Raw genomic sequence first — 19,193 nt, 5'->3', positions numbered from 1 at the left:
TAGATTTTCTCCAGGGAGATATGACACACCCAATTGTGGGCGTTAACTTTGATTAGCTGGAGATGTGACTCCACCCATTACAGGTGGGTCCTGATTAGATAATTTGAATCCTTTAAAAGAGGAAACATTTTGAAGAGAGTCAGAAAAGACAGAAACAAGAGAACTGACAGAAGCCTCAGAGCGACAGAAACTTTACAGCAGAGCTGACACAGATGTAGACACGTGGAGAACAGAGCACAGATGTATGGAGATGCCTAGAGCCCAGCAGACATTGCCAAGAGATGTTAAGCAAGCCAGAAACTGGAGAGAGCCAAGGGAAGCCAAGGGATAAAAGCCAGCCCTGGAGAAGTAAAGTGAGGAACCCCCACATGAACAGAGGCTGAAAGCAATGAAGTCCAGGAGCAAAAGACCAGTGTACCTTCTCAGCTGACAGGGGTGTTGCAGACACATTGGCCTTCCTTGAATTAAGGTATCTTACCCTGGATGCCGTAGTCTGGACATTTCCACAGGTGCAGAACTGTAGATTTGTAACTGATTAAATTCCCCTTTTGTAAAAGCATTCCAGTTCTGGTATATCACACTCCAGCAGCTAGCAAACTAACACACTTATCATTGTGGGTTTACTAAAACTGCTAATCATTTCAATTTCTCCTATGGGAATGGGGAAGTTCTGTGCTTTTCCATCCCACTCATGACTTCTTTAGCTTTCCTTCTGCTCATCATCTTATCCATATTTCCACACTTTTACTCGAAGACAAAATACCAGCAATTTCCCCCAACAGGTGCTCTAGATCCTTTCTCCAAAACTACTCCTCTTTTGTCCAAAAGGTTAACCCTTTAGAACACCTTCACACTTTACCCTCTTCTGCCCTGTCCTCAGATGAGACCTTTGGAATGTCTATCAATCCAAGCATCCTCTACTGGGATCTGCTTCCCGAGGACTGCAGAGATAGTTTAATACTTTAAGTGAGAAATGATGATTAGAATTTCCCTTGTGGGATGCTCATTCTGCTTCAAGAGTCCCACTGACCATTTAGATTAGGGGTTAGCAAACTATAGCTGGTGGGCCGAATTCTGCCCACTGCCTGTTTTTGTATGGCCTGTGAGCTAGAGATAGTTCTTACATTTTTTCTTCATTGGGATGAAAAACATCAAAAGAAGATTAATAGAATTAAATGGCATCCAAATAGGAAATGGAAACAGTAAAACTCATCATTTGCAGATGAGATGATCCTACACTTGGAAAATCCTGAGAAATCTATAACAAAGCTACTTGAGCTAATAAACAAATTCAGTAAAATAGCAGGATATAAGACTGATGTGCAAAAATCAGTAATGTTTCTAAACACAAGTAATGACCTGAGGATACAGTTAAGGAAAAATTCCATTCAAAATAGTTACTAAAAGAATCAAGTGTTTAGGAATAAACAACCAGGGATGTAAAGGACCTTTGCAGAAAACTACAAAATATTGCTTAAATAAATCAAAGGAGATCTAAATAGGTGGAAAGACACTCCGCACTCAAGGATAGGAAGATTAAATGTCATTAAGGTGTCAATTCTATCCACTTGATCTAGAGATTCAACGCAATACCAATCAAAATTCCAACAATCTACTTTGAAGATTTGGAAAAGCTAGCAGTCAAGTTTATTTGGAAGGGAAAGATACCTCAAATAGCTAAAAGTATTCTAAAAAAGAATGAAGTGGGAGGACTAATACTTGCTGATTTTAAAGCTTATTATAAAGTCACAGTGGTCAAAACAGCACGTCACTTGAAGCAACACTATTGTATTAATAGCTCAACAGTTTCAGGTATTTCCCTCTAGCTACTCTAATACACCAAAAACTGAAAAAGGTTATCTACATATTGTATAAAAATAACCTTCAGAAAGACCTCTCAACAATATCTGAAAAACTCTCAGCCACTAAAACTTTCTTTTGTTTCATTTACCTTCTCCTTTTTTGGTCCAGAAGGCTTTCTCATTCCCATGATGCCAGGGCCCGGCTTATACCCAGGAGTCAAGTCCCATATTGCCAAGGAGATTTATACCCCTGGGAGTCATGTCCCACAGAGGGCGAAAGGCAGTGAGTTCACTGGCAGAGCTGGCTTAGAGAGAGAGGCATATCTGAGCAATAAGAGAGGTTCAAAAGTGTGAATGTGAAAATCTTATGACTAACACACCCTTTATCCAGTGTATGTGCAGATGAATAAAAAAGAAAAAAGACAAAGAAAATAAATAAACAATATGGGTGTATGGGATTATGGGATGTTTTGGGTATTCTCTTCTACTTTTATATTTATTTTATTCTTATTTTTAGAGTAATAAAAATGTTGAAAAATCTACTGTAATGATGAATGCATAGCCTTATGATGATACTGTGAACCACTTATTGTACACTTCAGAAGATTTTATATTATACAAAGAAACCATTGAAGAAAAAATAAACAGCATGGTACTGGCACAAAGATAGACATATTGAGCAATGGAATCAAATTGAGAGTGTGGAAACAGACCATGAAATCTATGGTCAATTAATCTTTGACAAGGCCCCCAAATCCACTGAACTGGGCCAGAATAGTCTTTTCAATAAATGGGCATGGGAGAACTGGACATCAATAGTCAGAAGAATGAAAGAGGACCCCTACCTTATACCCTATTCAAAATTAATTCAAAGTGGATCAAAGACCTAAATGCAAGAGATAATACCATAAAAATCCTAAAAGAAAATATAAGGAAACATTTTCAAGACCATAATAGCAGATAGTTTCTTAAATTTTACACCCAAAGCAAACCAACGAAAGAAAATATAGTTAAATGGGAACTACTCAAAATCAAATGTTCCTGTGCCTTAGAGAACTTTGTCAAAAAGGTAAAGAGGCAGCCAACTTAATGGGAAAAAATATTTTGAAACCACATATACAATAAGGGTTTGATATTCAGTATACATAAAGAAATCATACAATGCAACAACAAAAGAACAAACAACCCAATTATAAAATGAGCAAAAGATATGAATAGATATTTTTCCAAAGAGCAAATATAAATGACAAAAAAACACATGAAGAGATATTTATGTTCATTAGCTATAAGGGAAATGCATATCAAAACTACAGTGAGGTATATCACACCTATAAGAATGGCTGCCATTAAACAAACAGGAAATTACAAATGTTGGAGAGGATGTGGAGAAATTGGAATACTCATCCACTGCTGGTGGGAATGTATAATGGTTCAGCCACCACGGAAGGCACTACTCGCTATATACCCAGAAGAGCTGAAAGCAGTGACATGAACAGACATTTGCACACCGATGTTTATAGCAGCATTATTCACAATTGCCAAAAGATGGAAACAATTCAAGTACCTGTCAACAGATGAGTGGGTAAACAAAATGTGGTACATACACATGATGGAATATTATACAGCAGTTAAGACAAAAATAAGGTCCTGAAGCATATGACAACATGGATGAAACTTGAGGACATAATGTTGAGTGAAATAAGCCAGATACTAAAGGATAGATTCTGTATGATTTCACCAATATGACCCTGGCAAAGGTAAACTCAGAGACTTATAATGTAGAATATTGGGGACACAGAGATACACAGAAGCTAGAGATAGGAGAACAGTTATCTAATGAGGTGGAATTAAATGGATGGGAATAGATAGAAGTGATGGTAGTTCATTAGTGGGTTTATAAGTAACATTGCCATATTAAAGGTGAATATGATTGAAAGGGGTTTTATAGAGCCATGCATCTCACCATCTAACACTACAAATACAAATAAGTTCTTGCATGAACCACTTTAAAGATATGAATTTCATACAAAGAGTCAATAATAGAGGGCTACAGGAGATAAACTACTATTACGTTTGGCATATATTTAACAGGAAGACATCACCAGTACCACAGCAACACCAGGGGTGAATAACTGGGGGAAAGGGACAAGAGTTAAGCAGAGTATGGGATTTTCTCTTTGGTGAGGATGTGTTTATCTGTTATTTTTGTCTTTGGAACAATGAAAATTGTCTAAAATTGAGAGTGATGATGATTGTTCAACTAAGTGAGGATTATGTGAGACATGGGTTGTTTATTTTGGACATTATCCATGAAGCCCAATGGATGGAGGTGGCCAAAGGGTACAATGACTGAGAAGCAGAGAGGTGAACTGTGGTATGTACATATGACGGAAAAGGTGCAGCTACAGAAAGGAACAAAATCGTGAGGCATGTAACAAGGTGAATGAAACTTGAGGATATTGTGCTGTGCAAAATAAGCCAGAAACAAAAGGACAAATATTGTAAGTTCGCTTTTAGAAAATACTTATGAGAAAATTGAGGCCTAGATTGTAAGCTTTTATAGCAGTCACATTTATTCCTGAGTTTTATTTCTAGATTCTGAGGTGTGTATGTATGTATAACCTGGTATTTCCCTAGAACTTTGGGTACCTGTGTGACACCTAAGGTTTAGAGGTAGAGTTCTGCAGCTCTGAAAGTCAGCATTGCTATATACAGTAACTGTTAAAGAAACTGAAAGAGAGATCAAGCTTCAATTAGAGATAAGAATGAAGTCACTCTGGTTGGGACTATTGTTAAATCAGAATACAGGGTAAAGGGTGACATCTACTTCACCTACTATATGAGACCAAAGGAGGAGAACTTTATTTTGTCCCACACCTAAATTGTCTGTAGCACACAATCTAAATCAACCTGTCTGGATAATTCATTTAAACAACCCAAACACATGGAGCCCAGAATGGAAACAGAGGTTTGTACTCTTGTACAGCTTAATATAATACCTGGATATATGCCAGAGTACGCTGGGCAGATAACTAAAAAGTATTTGCAAAGTTCCTTGAGGGATGAAAGAAAAAATACGGAGCTATTAAACCTTCCTACTAGGGAGACTCTAGATACTCTCTCAAACTTAGGGACTCCCAAGTTATTAGGCCAAGCCCTTGATCTTGTTCTTACGAAAATTATTTCTGTAGCGGAGAAGCTAAGACTACCTATAATTATGCCTAGGAGTTATGTACAGAGAACCTCTTTTGTTGCTTAGATGTGGCCTCTTGCTTTCTAAGTCCAGCTCTGTAAGTAAAATCATTACCCTCCCCCCCATATGGGATATGACATCCAGGGGTGTAAGTCTCCCTGGCAACATGGAACAAGACTCCCAGGGATAAGACTGGCCCTGACATCGTGGGATCAACAATGCCTCCCTGATCAAAAGGGTGTAAAAATGTAACAGAATAAGGTATCTGTGGCTAAGAGAGTTCAAATAGAGTCCAGAGGCTACTCTTATGCAAGCTTCAGCTAGATATTGCAAATTGCCACAATCTGCCAAACCTCAATCAACATCATTCCCTAAAAAAAAGCCAGGTTCTATCTGAGATCCTACAGAAATTGCACACACTGAGTTTACTTTTCAAAAACTAAAACCTTCAGATGGTTCCTAGGCCAGATAAATTCTGAAATCCAGAGGCGTCAGTCTCTTCAAGAATATCAACCAGTTCCATCCCCCATCCCATGCTGTCAAAACAGCTATTCAACATGAAAAAAGTTAGAATGGATATAACCCAAATATCCCTAAAAAGCGGGAGTTAGGATTTAACTGAGTATGATTGCTGAATCATTATATTGATATTTCTTTTTAGTTGCTAGTGTCTTGGTGTAACTAGAAGGAAAAACCTGAAATTGTGGAACTGTAACCCATATCTAACTTTTAAATCTGTTCTATAAGTACTTCTTAAAATGCATTTTGAAATTTAATGCTTTTTTGTATATATGTTATGTTTCATAATAAAAATTGTTTAAAAAAAGACTAACAGTTCATTGTTTGTGGCAATTCTATGACATTCAAATTTCAGTTTCCATGCATGAAGTTTTACTGGAACACAGCCATGCCCGTTTGCTTACCTAACATCTCTGGCTGCTTTTGTGATACAATGGAAAAGCAAAGTAGTTGCAACAAGAGTCTTCTGTGGTGCTTTCATCACTTTGCACTGAAGCCCACCTAGCACACTACAAATCGTAGTAATACAGTTATAACCCTGCACCATCTTGCCAAACCCCAAAGTTTTATTTATTTTTATTTTCAATGCTTACTCATGTTGTCCAAACAAGAAGAGTAGAGTTTGAATGTTGCCCTTCTAAGGATCAATGGGCTGCGGATTATTTTTTTTAATTAGATGGTAAAGCATCATATTTAATATTGGCTGTGCTAAGAGAACACAGGATCCACTGCCATAGCAATATTCCCAACTCATGGAAAAACAATGATCAGAAAAATCTGAAAATTCAAAATGGCATCTCATCACAGTAGGGTTTCTTCACAAAAATAAGGAATAAATGAGAACTAGGTTGCCACCAAAGTAAGGTTCTGAGTGGCTCATTTGTTAGTGAAATAAGAAAAGTCATTTACTGATGGTGGGTCAATTAAATTGCTTTGGCTCCCAGCAGCTAAAAAAGAGTATCCAGGGAAAAACCCATTTAAGTTTATTAGCTTTTTGACAAGAGTAACTGCTGGGATCTGGCCAGTGGGTTGCAGTTCACTTCAGGAAGTCCTGATGAGCTGAGCTACAGCTGCTAGGGTATCTGGCCACCTCACCATGCAAGGAGGTACAGTGGAGTTAGGGAAACAAATGGAAAGGCAGAAGAGGGCTAAATGCCAGTATCTTCCAGGAGCCCAGCTCTGTCCTTAGCACTTATATTCACCTCACTCTTATTTCTTTCCAGAACTTACCACTACCCAAACTGTCTAATTCACTGTTCACTGTCTCCCACAAAAAGACAAGAACTTTGTCTACTTCATGGAATCCAAAAGCCTAGAACAGTGCCTGACACCAGTGAATAACATCTTTTATATGAAACAGTCTCAGAAAACCTATATGTTCCTGGTCCCATGGCTGGAAAACGCCCATTTAATAAATATCGAAAGAGGGTTGGGCCTGCTGAGGACCATCTTGGAGGTCCCAGCTGAGGTTCCGAGAAAGCTGACTGTGATGGCAGAGCAGATACAACATGCTCATGGAATCCTCAGACTACCTTTCCATAAGGTCAGAAAGGTGGGATCACTTAACGAAGGTTACATGGTAGGCCTGGGCCAAGCTGGTATTTAAAGCCAAAGCGCTGCCCAGCCCCTTGACATGCAGGACTCTCGTCTGCAGTTGGCTGGTAGTGCCTTCTGCTCTATCATTAGTGTGATCTTGTCCTTGCATCTGGTTAGGGAGAGGATTTTCTGGGGTGGGGAGGGAAGAGTTTGGATCCCCCATTCCACCATCCTGCCTAGAAAGAACACATTCCCTTCCCTTCCCAGCCTTTCAGGCCAAGGGGCAGGAAGGCATGGAACCAAGAGTCAAGCCATGTCAGATGCCCCCCAAAGGGTGTGGATGAGAAGCAGGGGCTCTACAAGCTAGGGAGGTTTTGCAAGGGGGTTTGTGAGCTGGGATGGAAGAGAGAGGCTAGAAGGGGGTGTGATTTGTGCCTGAAACAACCCCAAGGGTTGTGAGAGCAGCTAGAGTGTGGGCAGTAGGGATAGGGGGTGGGCAGTGCACACCAGAGGGTCATACGGGCACTTTATCTTGGAAAGCCAGACAGTATTTCTTGGTAGGGAAGTAGTGCCATCCGAGTAGAATGAGGCAGATCACTCTGGTTGCAAGATAGCTAGAAAGGATCTCAGGCCACTGAGTCTACCCCCCTTCTTCTAGGATAGGTCAGCATCACACAGTGAGGGGGCAACATGGCTGAGGCCAGAGTTAAGCTCTCCAGACCAAGTGCTGCACCAGGACTTCTGCCCAGGACATCTCATTTAACCTTCCCCAGAAGCACTGGGCCTCCTAGAAGCTTCTTTGGATGGAGTATGCCTGGGCATGCTGGGTAGTGGCTGTGATGTACAAGAACTTCTGGGACAGCCAAGTACAGTGGGGGAAGTTGAGGGCACTGGTGCAGGGCCTGCCTTGGACAACCTTGCCAGGGGCCAGTCTGCTTTTAGTCCTCCCCAGCACCTGCTCCCAAGCCCTGGGGGATTCAGTTAGGAAGGAGGGTTACTGGAGGAGCAGAGAGGAGCCCAAGGGAAAAGAGAGGCGCTCAACTGGAGTTTGAACATCAATAACAAAAGCACTGAGCACAAAGCAGGAGCCCAGCACAGCTCTCAGGACCTTTGGCTCAAGCGCACAGAGCAGGCACTGTCATCGTCCCCACTTTACAGCTAAGGAACCAAAAAGGAACAGGAAAGCTCAAGTTTCATTCTAGGAGATCCAAGCCTGCCCATTTGGCCAGCCAAGCAGACCTAAAAACCACTGGACTACTTAGGCCCCACTCAAAGCAAGCTGGGTATGCCTTTGCCTAAGCCTAACCTACCCACTTCTAGATGAGCTGCTCCTAGGAAATCAGCCTGGGGTTGGGAGAAGCCCTTCCTTGCTTCCTCTGAGCCCCAGTTACTCATTTAATATTGAGCCTGTGGTGGCTCTTTCAAAACAATCCCTGTGTGCTTAAGACTCTGCCCCACAAATGAATGAGGAAACTGAGACAAAATGGTTGCCCAAGGCACACAGCTACCACAGGACACAGCCAAGGCCTGAGACCCACCCATGTGATCCTAACACCTTACCAACCTGGAAAGATAGCAGAAGGAAGGCCCTTGCTTCTGCCTGCCCCCAAGATTCCAGCTTTATAAGAGCACAGAAAGTCCCTCTACATACAGGGCAAGAGTCAGCTGCCATGGGGGAAAGAGTAAGGGCTCAAAGCCCAGTCAATTTGGGGTTCAAATTCTGACATCCTCACATCACATCTCTGAGCTGATTTCCAGTCTGGGTGTCTTTGGGGAAGGGGCCCAGCAGCCTGGGTTCAGAGGAGGAGGAAATTGGTTTTTGCATAGTAAACGTTTTGTCTCATCTGAATTACTTCTTATCATGTGTATATCATAATTTTTCTCAAATATTTTAACCTAATTTTAAGAAGAAGTAGGTGGTGTACTTAATTGAGAAAAAATGCATGGAGAAAAACCATCACCCACTCTTCCAGGTTGTTATAAAGATTCAAAATGATATACGTAGCTAAAAAAGATAAAGCACCTGGCACGATGCCTGGCACATAGTTGGTGCTTACTAAATAGAGTGAGGAAAGGGAGAGGGATGGAAGGAGACAGGAGACAGGTGCATTCCTGTTCTTGGTCCCAGAAAGGGGTCTGCAGGCAATAAGGCCCCTCACCTACCGTTCCACTTTGCTGTCCTGGCAAGTGTCAATATACCTAGAAACTTGGGGTGCTAAAGTGGCAGAAGCAGCCCGCCCCCCCAACTACCTGTCCTTTCCTTCCTTACAGGAGATCTGAGATGCTCCTCTTTCTCCACCAAAGCCTCATCCCCCAGGATCCCCTCTCCACCATCTCCTCCAGGAAGCCATCTCCAGGTCAAGGGAGGCTGGATTTGCTCAGGGTTGTCTACATGGGATTTGGAGTCAGACTTTCTGGACTGCGGGTCTGGGATTTTCCTGCTTCCACCTCCTGCTTTCCTGGACTGAGCAGGAAAAGGCTGGTGACCAAGCCCAAACAGTGGTGGACCTGGATTGGCATGTCTCCTTGGGCCTCTGATTAGACCCCAAGCCCTCTGTGGCCTGGACCTTACCCACCCCAAGTCTCTCAGGCAGTGTGTTTATTTGCTCCTTTCAAACAATCCATCCCAGCTTCTAAAGGAAGTGACTGCGGCCCCTACCACCGACGGGTCTGAGTGGGAGCAATTAGATCCATAAACTGTACCAAGTGCTACATCGCTACATGATATATATTTTATTACAGAGTAATTATACTCTATAATACTACTAATAAATCACATTGGACAAACTCGAGGCACACACTTCATCAACTTCACCTTCAATAAATATCTCAGGGGACTGGACTAATATGCCCAAGGCTCCTGAGCCAGGCCCTTCAAGTTCTGCCCCAGGAGCTTCACAGCAGCTCTGAGAGCTGAAGCAAGCACACCATTCTGCAGATGAGGAAACCGAGGTTCACGGAGCGACAGCCACTTGCACAGTTAGCAGCAGAGAGGGAACAATAACTCACCATCAGGGTCCAAGCTCTGAGCCTTGTGGGGTGACTGAGGTTAGCCCCAGAGGCCCTGGGCCAGGCTGCACTTCACCAAGCAGGTGGCTGTATGCTTGTCAGGACTGGGTTGGGTGGGGAAGCTGATTCTAAATTCCAGATCTGGGCAGATGGCAAGAAGCAGCTCATTTCTCATCTCCCTGCCTAAAGGCTGGTCTTGGCATAAGGGTAGAAGAGGAAAGGGGTCAGGGCCTGAGCGCCCAGAAAGAAAAGGATCTCCAGACCTAAGCACTAAAAGAAGAATCCCCGAGGCAAGGAGGGTATGGGGGAAAAGAGAGTCTGGGTGGAAACGTTAATGACGTACAATTCCAGAGGAGAAAACCTCTGGCTCTTGAGAGAGGGAGGGAGAATGAACAGTGAGAGTGGAAGACATATTCACAAGGGGGACCAATGCCATGAATGCCTCCCCTGAGCTACGCTGCATCCAATACTGCCAAACTCTGAACAAGATGTGCACAAAGGGTGAGACTAGGAAGGGGGGCTGGCTTCCTTCACATGCCAGGAGCTGGGCTGTCGGTTTTAAGACTGCAAGCCCCTGGTCCTTGGCACTTACGGCTCCCACTGGGGTGACCGAAACTGCTGGGCTCTGAGACAGCTGAAGCCAAGCCCCAGGAGTACCACAGCTATCACTGGTCCCCTAGACTGCACCCTAGAAGCCAGCCACAGGGGATGATCATTCAGCCAAGACCCAGCAGCCATGGTGTCCATTCAGAGCTGCACGGACAGAGGTTGGGGTGGGGTGGGGCGTGCCCAAGGGAAGAATGTGAGTCAAGGTGCACAGGCTACCCCATTCTACTTGCCCCAAAACCAGACCCATAATTTTGACTGGTTCACCCCTTCCCCTAAGGCCTGTACCTCATGGCCTGGACACTCCCACTCTGTCCTCATTCTATACCTTCTCCTGTGTCCCCTAACCCTTGGGCCAAGAACAGACTTGGTCCAGCCTGGCTTGGCCTACACTGCCCGGTGGAGTTCACTCGTGCTGATGTTGATGGGCTTGGGGGCAGACATAGGTTACCCATGGGTGGCTACCCAGTGTGATAGAGGTCCTAGCCCTCATGAGAGCATGAGAGCTTGGGCATGGCCCTCAGGGTGCTAGGGTAGGGCATAATTATTTATTTGAAGAGGAGAGGCTTACAGCCCAGGGGCTACCCCCTGCCATTAGAAATTGGCTTATGTGAAAGGTCAGGCCTGCTTTGCTGCCCAGTGGCTGCCTCCACCCTACAAGCAGTTCTGCAGGGACAGCTTGTGTGGGGAGCACATGCAGTGGGATATCCCCCTACCTCCAATCTGGATTTAGACTCCAGCTCTGTGAATGACAGGCTAAGAGCTCATAGACTACTTGGCTGCAACAGGCCCCAGTCTTGTCTCCAGGATAGAGAGGTTTGGCCAGAAGGTCTATAAGGGCCTTTCTGGTTCTCATAATAAACACCGGACTGGGTGGCTTACAGGTCCAGAGCTGCATACAAAATGGGGTAGACAGGAAGGGAAAGGAGGGTGCCGCTTACCCGTTCCACAAGGCCATGCTTGTGCTTCAGCTTGTAGACCTTCAGCCTGGGCAAGAAGCTCTCAGTGTAGTTCTTGTCCTCCAGCCCATGCAGCAGGGTGCCATGAAAGGCTAGCCGGCAGTTGTTGGTGTGAATGTCTGTGTCAAGCCTAGAGCCAATTACCAGGCACAGGTGGGGGCAGGTGACAGGCTTCTCAAACTCCACGAGGGCCCACTGCTGCCGGGGGTAGTGGCCCTCCGGGACCTGGCTCATCTTTGGGTCAGCCTTGGCCCTATCACTGGCCCCGTTGCCAGCCAGTGGCGCTGAGTCCTTGCATAGGTACTGCTCCTGGAAGAGGTATTCACAAGAGAAGTCGAAGGTGTCCAGCACAGGCTCGTGGTCAAAGCTCTCAGGTGCCAGGCTAAAGAACATCAGCCGGCCCATGACGGTCTCATGGCCCACTGTGATGTGGAACTTGGCCTTGGTCTGCAGGGGCCCCCGGAAGTATGGGATCTTTTCCAGGGAGATGAGGGCAGCATGGATGGTGTGCAGGGACTCAGGAGTGCATACCAGCCCGCGCTCTAGCAGTCTGGGATCAAACTGCGTTACACAGACGCCAAGCCGGTCCCCTTGCATGGCTGATGTGACAGTCATGTGGAACATCTGCATAGACTTCACCTTCTTCACCACCTGATGGGAAAAGACACAGGAATCAGATACACTCCATCCCTGTGCTCACCAATGCCAACCTGGTACCTGATCCAGGTACCGATGGGCAGGATACACCAGCCACAGGGGAGTCTGGGCCCCACCCTATCAGACTCCTTTGCAGAGCAAGCACCACCCTGAAAAAAACAAGGGAGAGGCCATGTTTAAGGCTCAGGTGCACCTCATTCTCCATGTCTTATCTCCATTCCAGGAAGAGGGCTGTGGTGGCAAATCCTGGCTTACCTAAGTTCCCCTCCGTACTTTTAGCCTCAGCCTGCCCCGCCCTACCCCAGGCCCCAGTTCCAGCAGACTTCTCCATCTCATTGACAATTCGGCACTCTCGCTCCTGTAGTCCTCTGTATATGCTCCCTTCCCTCATGAAATGGCAAGCCCAGTCCCTCAGCCTGCCAAGTTGTGCTTATCTGTCCTTTAAAATCCAGGCCACACATTATTGTTTTGCAAGTATGACCAGACCCCCAACAGGCAGGATTTATCCCTCTGGTCTTGGTGGTCCCTTGGCCCCTCTCAGTCCCACTCAGCCTGCTGTACTGTCACAGTCTGCTCTGCTTGTGCCAGTCTACTAGCTTGTGAGCTTCTCAAGAGCATGGTCCACTTCTATTCACTCAACACCCACCCACCAAGAACCTATTCCATGCCAGGCCACTGTTCTAGGGGTAGGAATGTAGAAAGCCCTATTTTCAAAGAGCTTAATGTATAGAAACAACTTGATTCAGAAGGCCTGGGGTGGGTGAGAGTTGTCAGGGAAGGCCACCCTGTACAAGCAAAGCCTGGGCCGAGACCTGATAACAAAAAGAAGCCATCAGTGGTGTGAATATTCAGAGAGAGGTAGTTCCAAATCTCGGAACTATTTGTTCCACTATTGGTTTCACATGTTAAGGCCCTTCAGTTTGAGAACTAAAAAAGGGGGCTGGAGGAGCTGCAGAAGGGTGGGCAAAGGAGAGAGTGGGAGGAGGGAGGCCAGAAGCTTGGGCCAAGAAAGCCATAGCTAGGAGCTTTGGCTTTAGTCTGAGTACAAAGGGAACCCACTGGAGGATTTTAGGCAAAGGAGAAACCTGATCTTATTTCTGTTTTTAAAAGATCACAATGACTCCTATAAGGGAGCACTTTTCTGCACCCACAGTTTGTAAATTAGGAACAGACACAGAAAAGACTCTAATAAATGTTCAAAAAATGAACCAATGTCCATAATCACAAGTCACCATCTCAGAGACGAGATGGAATTGTGTTCACAGATTTCTGTCTAACAAAGCAGAGAAATGTATAACACCTTTCAGAAAAAGTGCCATCCAAAATTATTAAACTAAAATTAGTTCTGACGTTTAGGTTGCCAGAATAATTTGTCTATAAAGTCTGGGCTTGTGGAATGCTTATTTTCTCCCTGGATCGAGGGGGAAGTGCTGTGTTAACGGCACCAGAGACCAAGGCCTTTCCTGGGGAGCCATAATATTCAAGTGTTTGTTTAAAGATCATTAACTACCTAACCAAGAGGTCAGGGGGCAGAGAAAGTGAGAAGCACAGTGTCAAAAGCCACATCTCAGATCAATCAAAAAGAAAGATAAAACATCTCTGAAATGGTCTGCAGAGGCAAGGGGAAAGTAAGATTTTCAGGAATGCACCTTAGAGTGACTGAAGGATATTATCTTACGCTGACCGTCGTCCAGTGAGGGAGGGCCTGGACCAGAACCCTCTCCTCCCAGAGGCCCACAACAGGCTTGTTAGCAGTCTTCAGGCCCCCACTCCCACCCTGTCTCTCTCCTCTGGTGCAGCTTCCAAACATTAGCTGATGATGTAATTCTCCTGCATCGAATGCTATATGGGTGCCCACCTCCTAAATTGCGAGGTTCAAACTGTTAGAAGATGTTCTGTCAGTTGAAATTTCAGGGGCAATGCCCATAGATGGGTACCAAGTGGCTCAGTGTGGGGTGGCAAGGTACTTCTGTTTGCCCAGTGGCACCTTCAGAAGCCCTGGTTCTCAGAGTCCCACTCCTGAATGTGCTTTCCTATCAGAGTTATCACCATCCAGCCCAGCTCCACAGTATTTTCTGTCCCACATGGTCATCAACCCTTTAAGCCCTGGCTGAAGGGAAGCAGAACAATCCCTGGAGCACACTGTGGTCCTGCGTCTCTGTGCCTTGCCCAGTGGGCTCTCCCTCCCTGGAATTCCTTACCCCTGGCAATCAACCCCTGATCCTGAGAGTCCCCACATTCATACCACCTCTTGCAAGGGCTTGCCCAACCACTTCAGAGCTGGTTCCTCTCTCCTGAAGGCCCTCAACATTATTTGTCATATTGCATCCTAACTGCTGGCTTACATGCCAGCCCCTGCCTCTGTTTTAATTGCTTATTTAAACAGCAATGTAATGAATGCCCACAACCCCTCATCTACCCCAAGAACTAATGCATTCCCAACACCCAGAATACACCTTGGTGGCTCCTCCTGGTTTGGTTCTCCTGTCCTGGGCTGGAAGGACCACTATCCTGACCTTGGCATGTAACTTTCCCTTCCCTTTTTACACATGGGTATTTATGCATTAAGGATTTACTACATACATAGTACACATTCCTAATCAATAATTTGCTTGTTTTATGAGTTTTTGAACTTTGAACTTCATGAGCTTTTGAAAGGAGCATCAAACTGATTCCAATCTGGAAAATTCCTCCATGTTGGTAAATGTGCCTTTGGTCTACTTGCTGATGATGCTGGGTATCACCCTCTGTGAAAACACCACAATCTAGTCTCCTAATAATGTGCATTTTGCTGGAAAATACTGTGATGAATTCCTTCTTGTATGAGAAGCCTGTCTGGTGCACACATGCCTGGAGTCCTCAAGGACATCTGCCCTGTAAGAGGACTGCTGGGCCGTTGGGCCTATAAATGTTTGACTTCCAGGAGGCCGGAGATCCCAGGCTTTGCATCCTTGCTAACGCTTGGCATCATCAGATGGCTTCATTTCGGCCTACCACATCTGACTCTCTCCTCTTCTAGATCTTGCCTGGCACAGGGGCTGCTCATGACAGAACCCTGTTAAGTATCTGCCCCACCTGAAGAGCTTATTCTGGGACAGAAATGCCCCTCATGGCAACGACACCTGGCAAAGCACCAGGCTGAGATTCTAGACCTGCCAGGGCTTGAAAAAGATCCTTGTGTTTCTGAGCCTTCCTATGAGAGAGAGAGCTGCTAGCCACCCTGTCGGCCCCAGCACCCCCGCCCCCACCTGTCAAGCCCAGCTCCAAGCAGGCTTTATTCAGTGTGTTCTCCTTTCAGCAGGATTCATGTTCTTAGGACTAAAATAATAAAGAATGCCTTACGAGGGCACTGTGAAGAACAGAAAGACAAATAACTGTGCAAATCAAGATTTTAAGGGCTGAGACAGGAAATTGTGAAACAGATAAAGAGGCAGAGAGAGAGTGACTGGACCCTCCTGGGCCTCTCACCCGGGTGAACGCAGACAGCATTGTTGACGAGTGCCTTGAACAAGCCCGCATAGTAACAAACTATATGGCACGCATGGGAGATCCCATTGAGGACACCACAGAAAGAGGAAAGGGAATGATTTCACCAACTCAAGAATGGGAAGAACAGGCTTTCCTTTACAGTCGTTTAATTTCCAGCCAACTTTGTGGGACTCTATCCATGTACAACTCACTCACCAAGCATTCACTAATATCTGTGCTGAGTGGCTGAGACACACACATATGCATTCACTCAACACGTATTAATTAAGTTTCTCCCATGACCAGGCTCTGGTCCTAGGCTGACACAGGAACAAGGAAAACACGCATTGGGTCCAATGGAGTTAACTGCCTAGTGGGGGAGACAGCACTAATTAAATCATCAACTAATAAATGGAGAATTACAAAACTGTGGGGAGGTCTAGGAGAAAAAAAAGAATAGGGTCTTGAGAGAGAGAATGACTGGGGGAGAGGGATTCTTTCTGGGTGGTCAGGGAGCACTTCTCTGAGAAGGGGGCATTTAAGCAAGGGCAGATGGTTGAGGATTGACCTTTAGGGGTTCCAGGCAGAGGAGACATCCCAGTGTGACTACAGCCCTGAGGTGGGAGAAAGCGAGGCCCACTGGAAGGACTTTAAGATGGCAGGGCTAGCTGGGATGGAGGGGGCAAGGGGTGACAACGCCTGTGAAGTCATAGACATGGGCTGACCATGTCCAGCAACAGAAAGCTACTGGTTGTAATGGTGGGCTGGGGTCGAGCAGGAAAATGATACCTTCTTATCTGCATTTTTTTTTAATTTGCTTTTACTAGGGAAGTTGTCGGTTTAGAAAAATGCATGCAGAACACACTGCAATCCCATCTAACCTACCTCACACAAGCAGTTTTCCCTATTTTAACAATTTGCATTAATATGATATCTGTTACAGGTGATGAAACCAAATTATTATAATTGCATTAACTATGGTTTACATTAGGATTCACTGTGTTATACAGCCCTATGTTTTCTTTTTAGATTTTTATTCTAGTTATATATATGTATACAAAATAAAATTTTCCCTTTTAACTATATTCAAATATATAGTTCAGTGTGTTAACTGTGTTCACAATGTTGTGCCATCATTACCACCACACATTACCAAAACTGTTCCATCACCCCAAACAGAAACTCTGTAATTTAAGCTGTTCCCTATTCTAATTCTCAGACCCTGGTAACCTGTATTCTAGTTCTAACTCAATGAATTTACTTGTTTTAATTATTTCATATCAGTGAGACCATAAAAACTTTGTCCTTTGGTTCATCTATGTTGTCACATGTATCAGAACTTCATTCCCTTTCGCAGGTGATTAATATCCCATTGTATGTATATACCACATTTTGTTTATCCAGTCATTGGTTGACAGACATTTGGGTTGCTTCCATCTTTTGACAATTGTGAACATTAGTATGCAAATATCTGTTCAAGTCCCTTGCTTTCAATTCTTTTAGGTACATACCTAGAAGTGGGATTGCCAAGTCATATGGTAATTCTATATTTAACTTTCTGAGGAATCATCAAACTGTTTTCCATAGCAGTTGTACAATTTTACATTCCCACCAGCAATGCATTAGTGTTCCTATCTCTCCACATTTCTTCAACACATCTTATTTTCTATTTTTTAAATAGTAGCCATTCTAGTAGGTGTGAAATATTATCTTATTGTGGATTAGATTTGTATTTCTCTAATGGCTAATGATGTAGAACATTGTTTCAAGTGTTTTTTAGCTATTTGTACATCTTCTTTGGAGAAACGTCTATTCACATCTTTTCCCCATTTTTAGTTGGGTTGCTTGTATTTTTGTTGGTGAGTTGCAGGAGTTCTCTATATATTCTGTATATGAAACCCTTATCAGATATGTGGTTTCCAAATATTTTCTCCCCTTCTGTAGGTTATCCTTTTACTCTCATGATGAAGTCCTCTAATGCTCAAGTTTTTAATTTTGATGAAGTCATTTATCTATTTTTTTCTTTTGTTGCTCATGCTTTTGTATAAAATTTAAGAAATTGTTACCTAACACAAGGTTCTGAAAATAGTTTCTTACTTTTTTTTCTAGGAGTTTTATAGTCCTAATTCTTTTATTTAGGTCTTCGATCCGTTTTGTGTTAATTTTTATATATGGTGTGAGACATTTCAAATGTCTCCTTCTTTCTTTTGCATACAGACATACCTTTCTCTCAGCACCACTTGTTAAAGAGACTATTCTTTCCCAATTGAGTGGACTTGGCAGCCCTGTCAAAAATTAGTTGGCCATAGATGTGAGGGCATTATTTTTGCACTCTTAATTCTAATCCATTGGTCTGTATGTCTATCCTTGCACCAGTATCACATGCTTTGATTATGGTAGATTCGTAATGTTTTAAAATTGGGAAAGCGAGTCTTCCAACTTTGTTCTTCTTTTTTGAGATATTTTTGATGATTTGGGGCCCATGACCCTTCTGTATAAATTTGATGATTGGCCTTTCCAATTCGGAAAAGAAGGGAATGCACTGAATCTGTAAATTGCTTTAGGTAAAATTGATATCTTAACGATATTTAGTCTTCTAATTCATATACACAGAATATCCTTCCACTTATTTAGGTCTTCTTTGATTTCTTTTGGCAATGCTTTATAGTTTTTTAATGTACAACTCCTTCATATCCTTGGTTAAATTTATTCCCAGATATTTGATTTTCTTTAGTTACTATCATAAAAGGAATTTTTTTCTTGATCTTTCTCTTCAGGTTGTTCTTTACTATTGTATAGAAACATTACTAATTTTTGCATATTGATCTTGTACCCTGACACTTTGCTGAATTAGTTTTAGCACTAGCAGCTTTGTTGTGGATTTTTCATTACTTTCTCTATATGGGATCATGTCATCTATAAATAAAGTTTTACTTCTTCCTTTCTAGTTTGGATGTCTTCTATTTCTTTTTCTTGCCTAATGGCCTGACAAGAACTTCCTGTACAGTGTTGAATAACAGTGGCACCAGTGGCCATCTCTGTCAAAATAGATCCTGAGTCTGACCCTGCCTTACCTCCTCTACTACTACCACCCTGCTCCCAAGTCACCACCTTGCTTTGGTTATTGCCCCTCTCCCTCTGTAACCAGTTCTCCATAGAGCAGCTAGAGCAATTCTGTTAAACCATAAGCTGATATGACATTGGAGTTTTATCCCCAATAGCTCCAGTGGCTTCTCATCTCACTGTGTAAAAGCTAAAGTTCTTACTGTCACTCACAAGGCCTATCTATGATCCAGCTCTCTGCTGACTCTGACTTCTTATATCCATATGTCCATGTTTCTGCTCAAATTTCACTTTACTAGAGAGTCCATCCTTGACCACACAATAAACAGTCCTTGTTTAATTTTTCTTCATAGAACTTGTTCTAGTATGCAAGCTGACAGA

The 19,193-nt window shown here is 43.7% G+C and overlaps 1 protein-coding gene across 5 annotated transcripts in view; it reads right to left on the bottom strand.

Moving 5' to 3' along the window:
* The window catches only part of EEFSEC (eukaryotic elongation factor, selenocysteine-tRNA specific), a 348,015-nt gene that overhangs the window by 76,916 nt on the left and 251,906 nt on the right, over positions 1–19,193 (bottom strand). For all 5 annotated transcript variants that reach the window (XM_077116355.1, XM_077116352.1, XM_077116354.1 and 2 more), the window contains exon 5: positions 11,607–12,275. In XM_077116355.1, the coding sequence (XP_076972470.1) occupies positions 11,607–12,275 (669 nt within the window). The remainder of the gene's footprint in view (positions 1–11,606; positions 12,276–19,193) is intronic.

The sequence above is a fragment of the Tamandua tetradactyla genome, chromosome 9 (assembly GCF_023851605.1).
Source record: "Tamandua tetradactyla isolate mTamTet1 chromosome 9, mTamTet1.pri, whole genome shotgun sequence".
In the NCBI taxonomy this organism is placed as follows: Eukaryota; Metazoa; Chordata; class Mammalia; order Pilosa; family Myrmecophagidae; genus Tamandua; species Tamandua tetradactyla.
The sequence above is the reverse complement of the archived record's forward strand: the minus strand, read 5'-3'. Positions and strand labels throughout refer to the sequence as shown.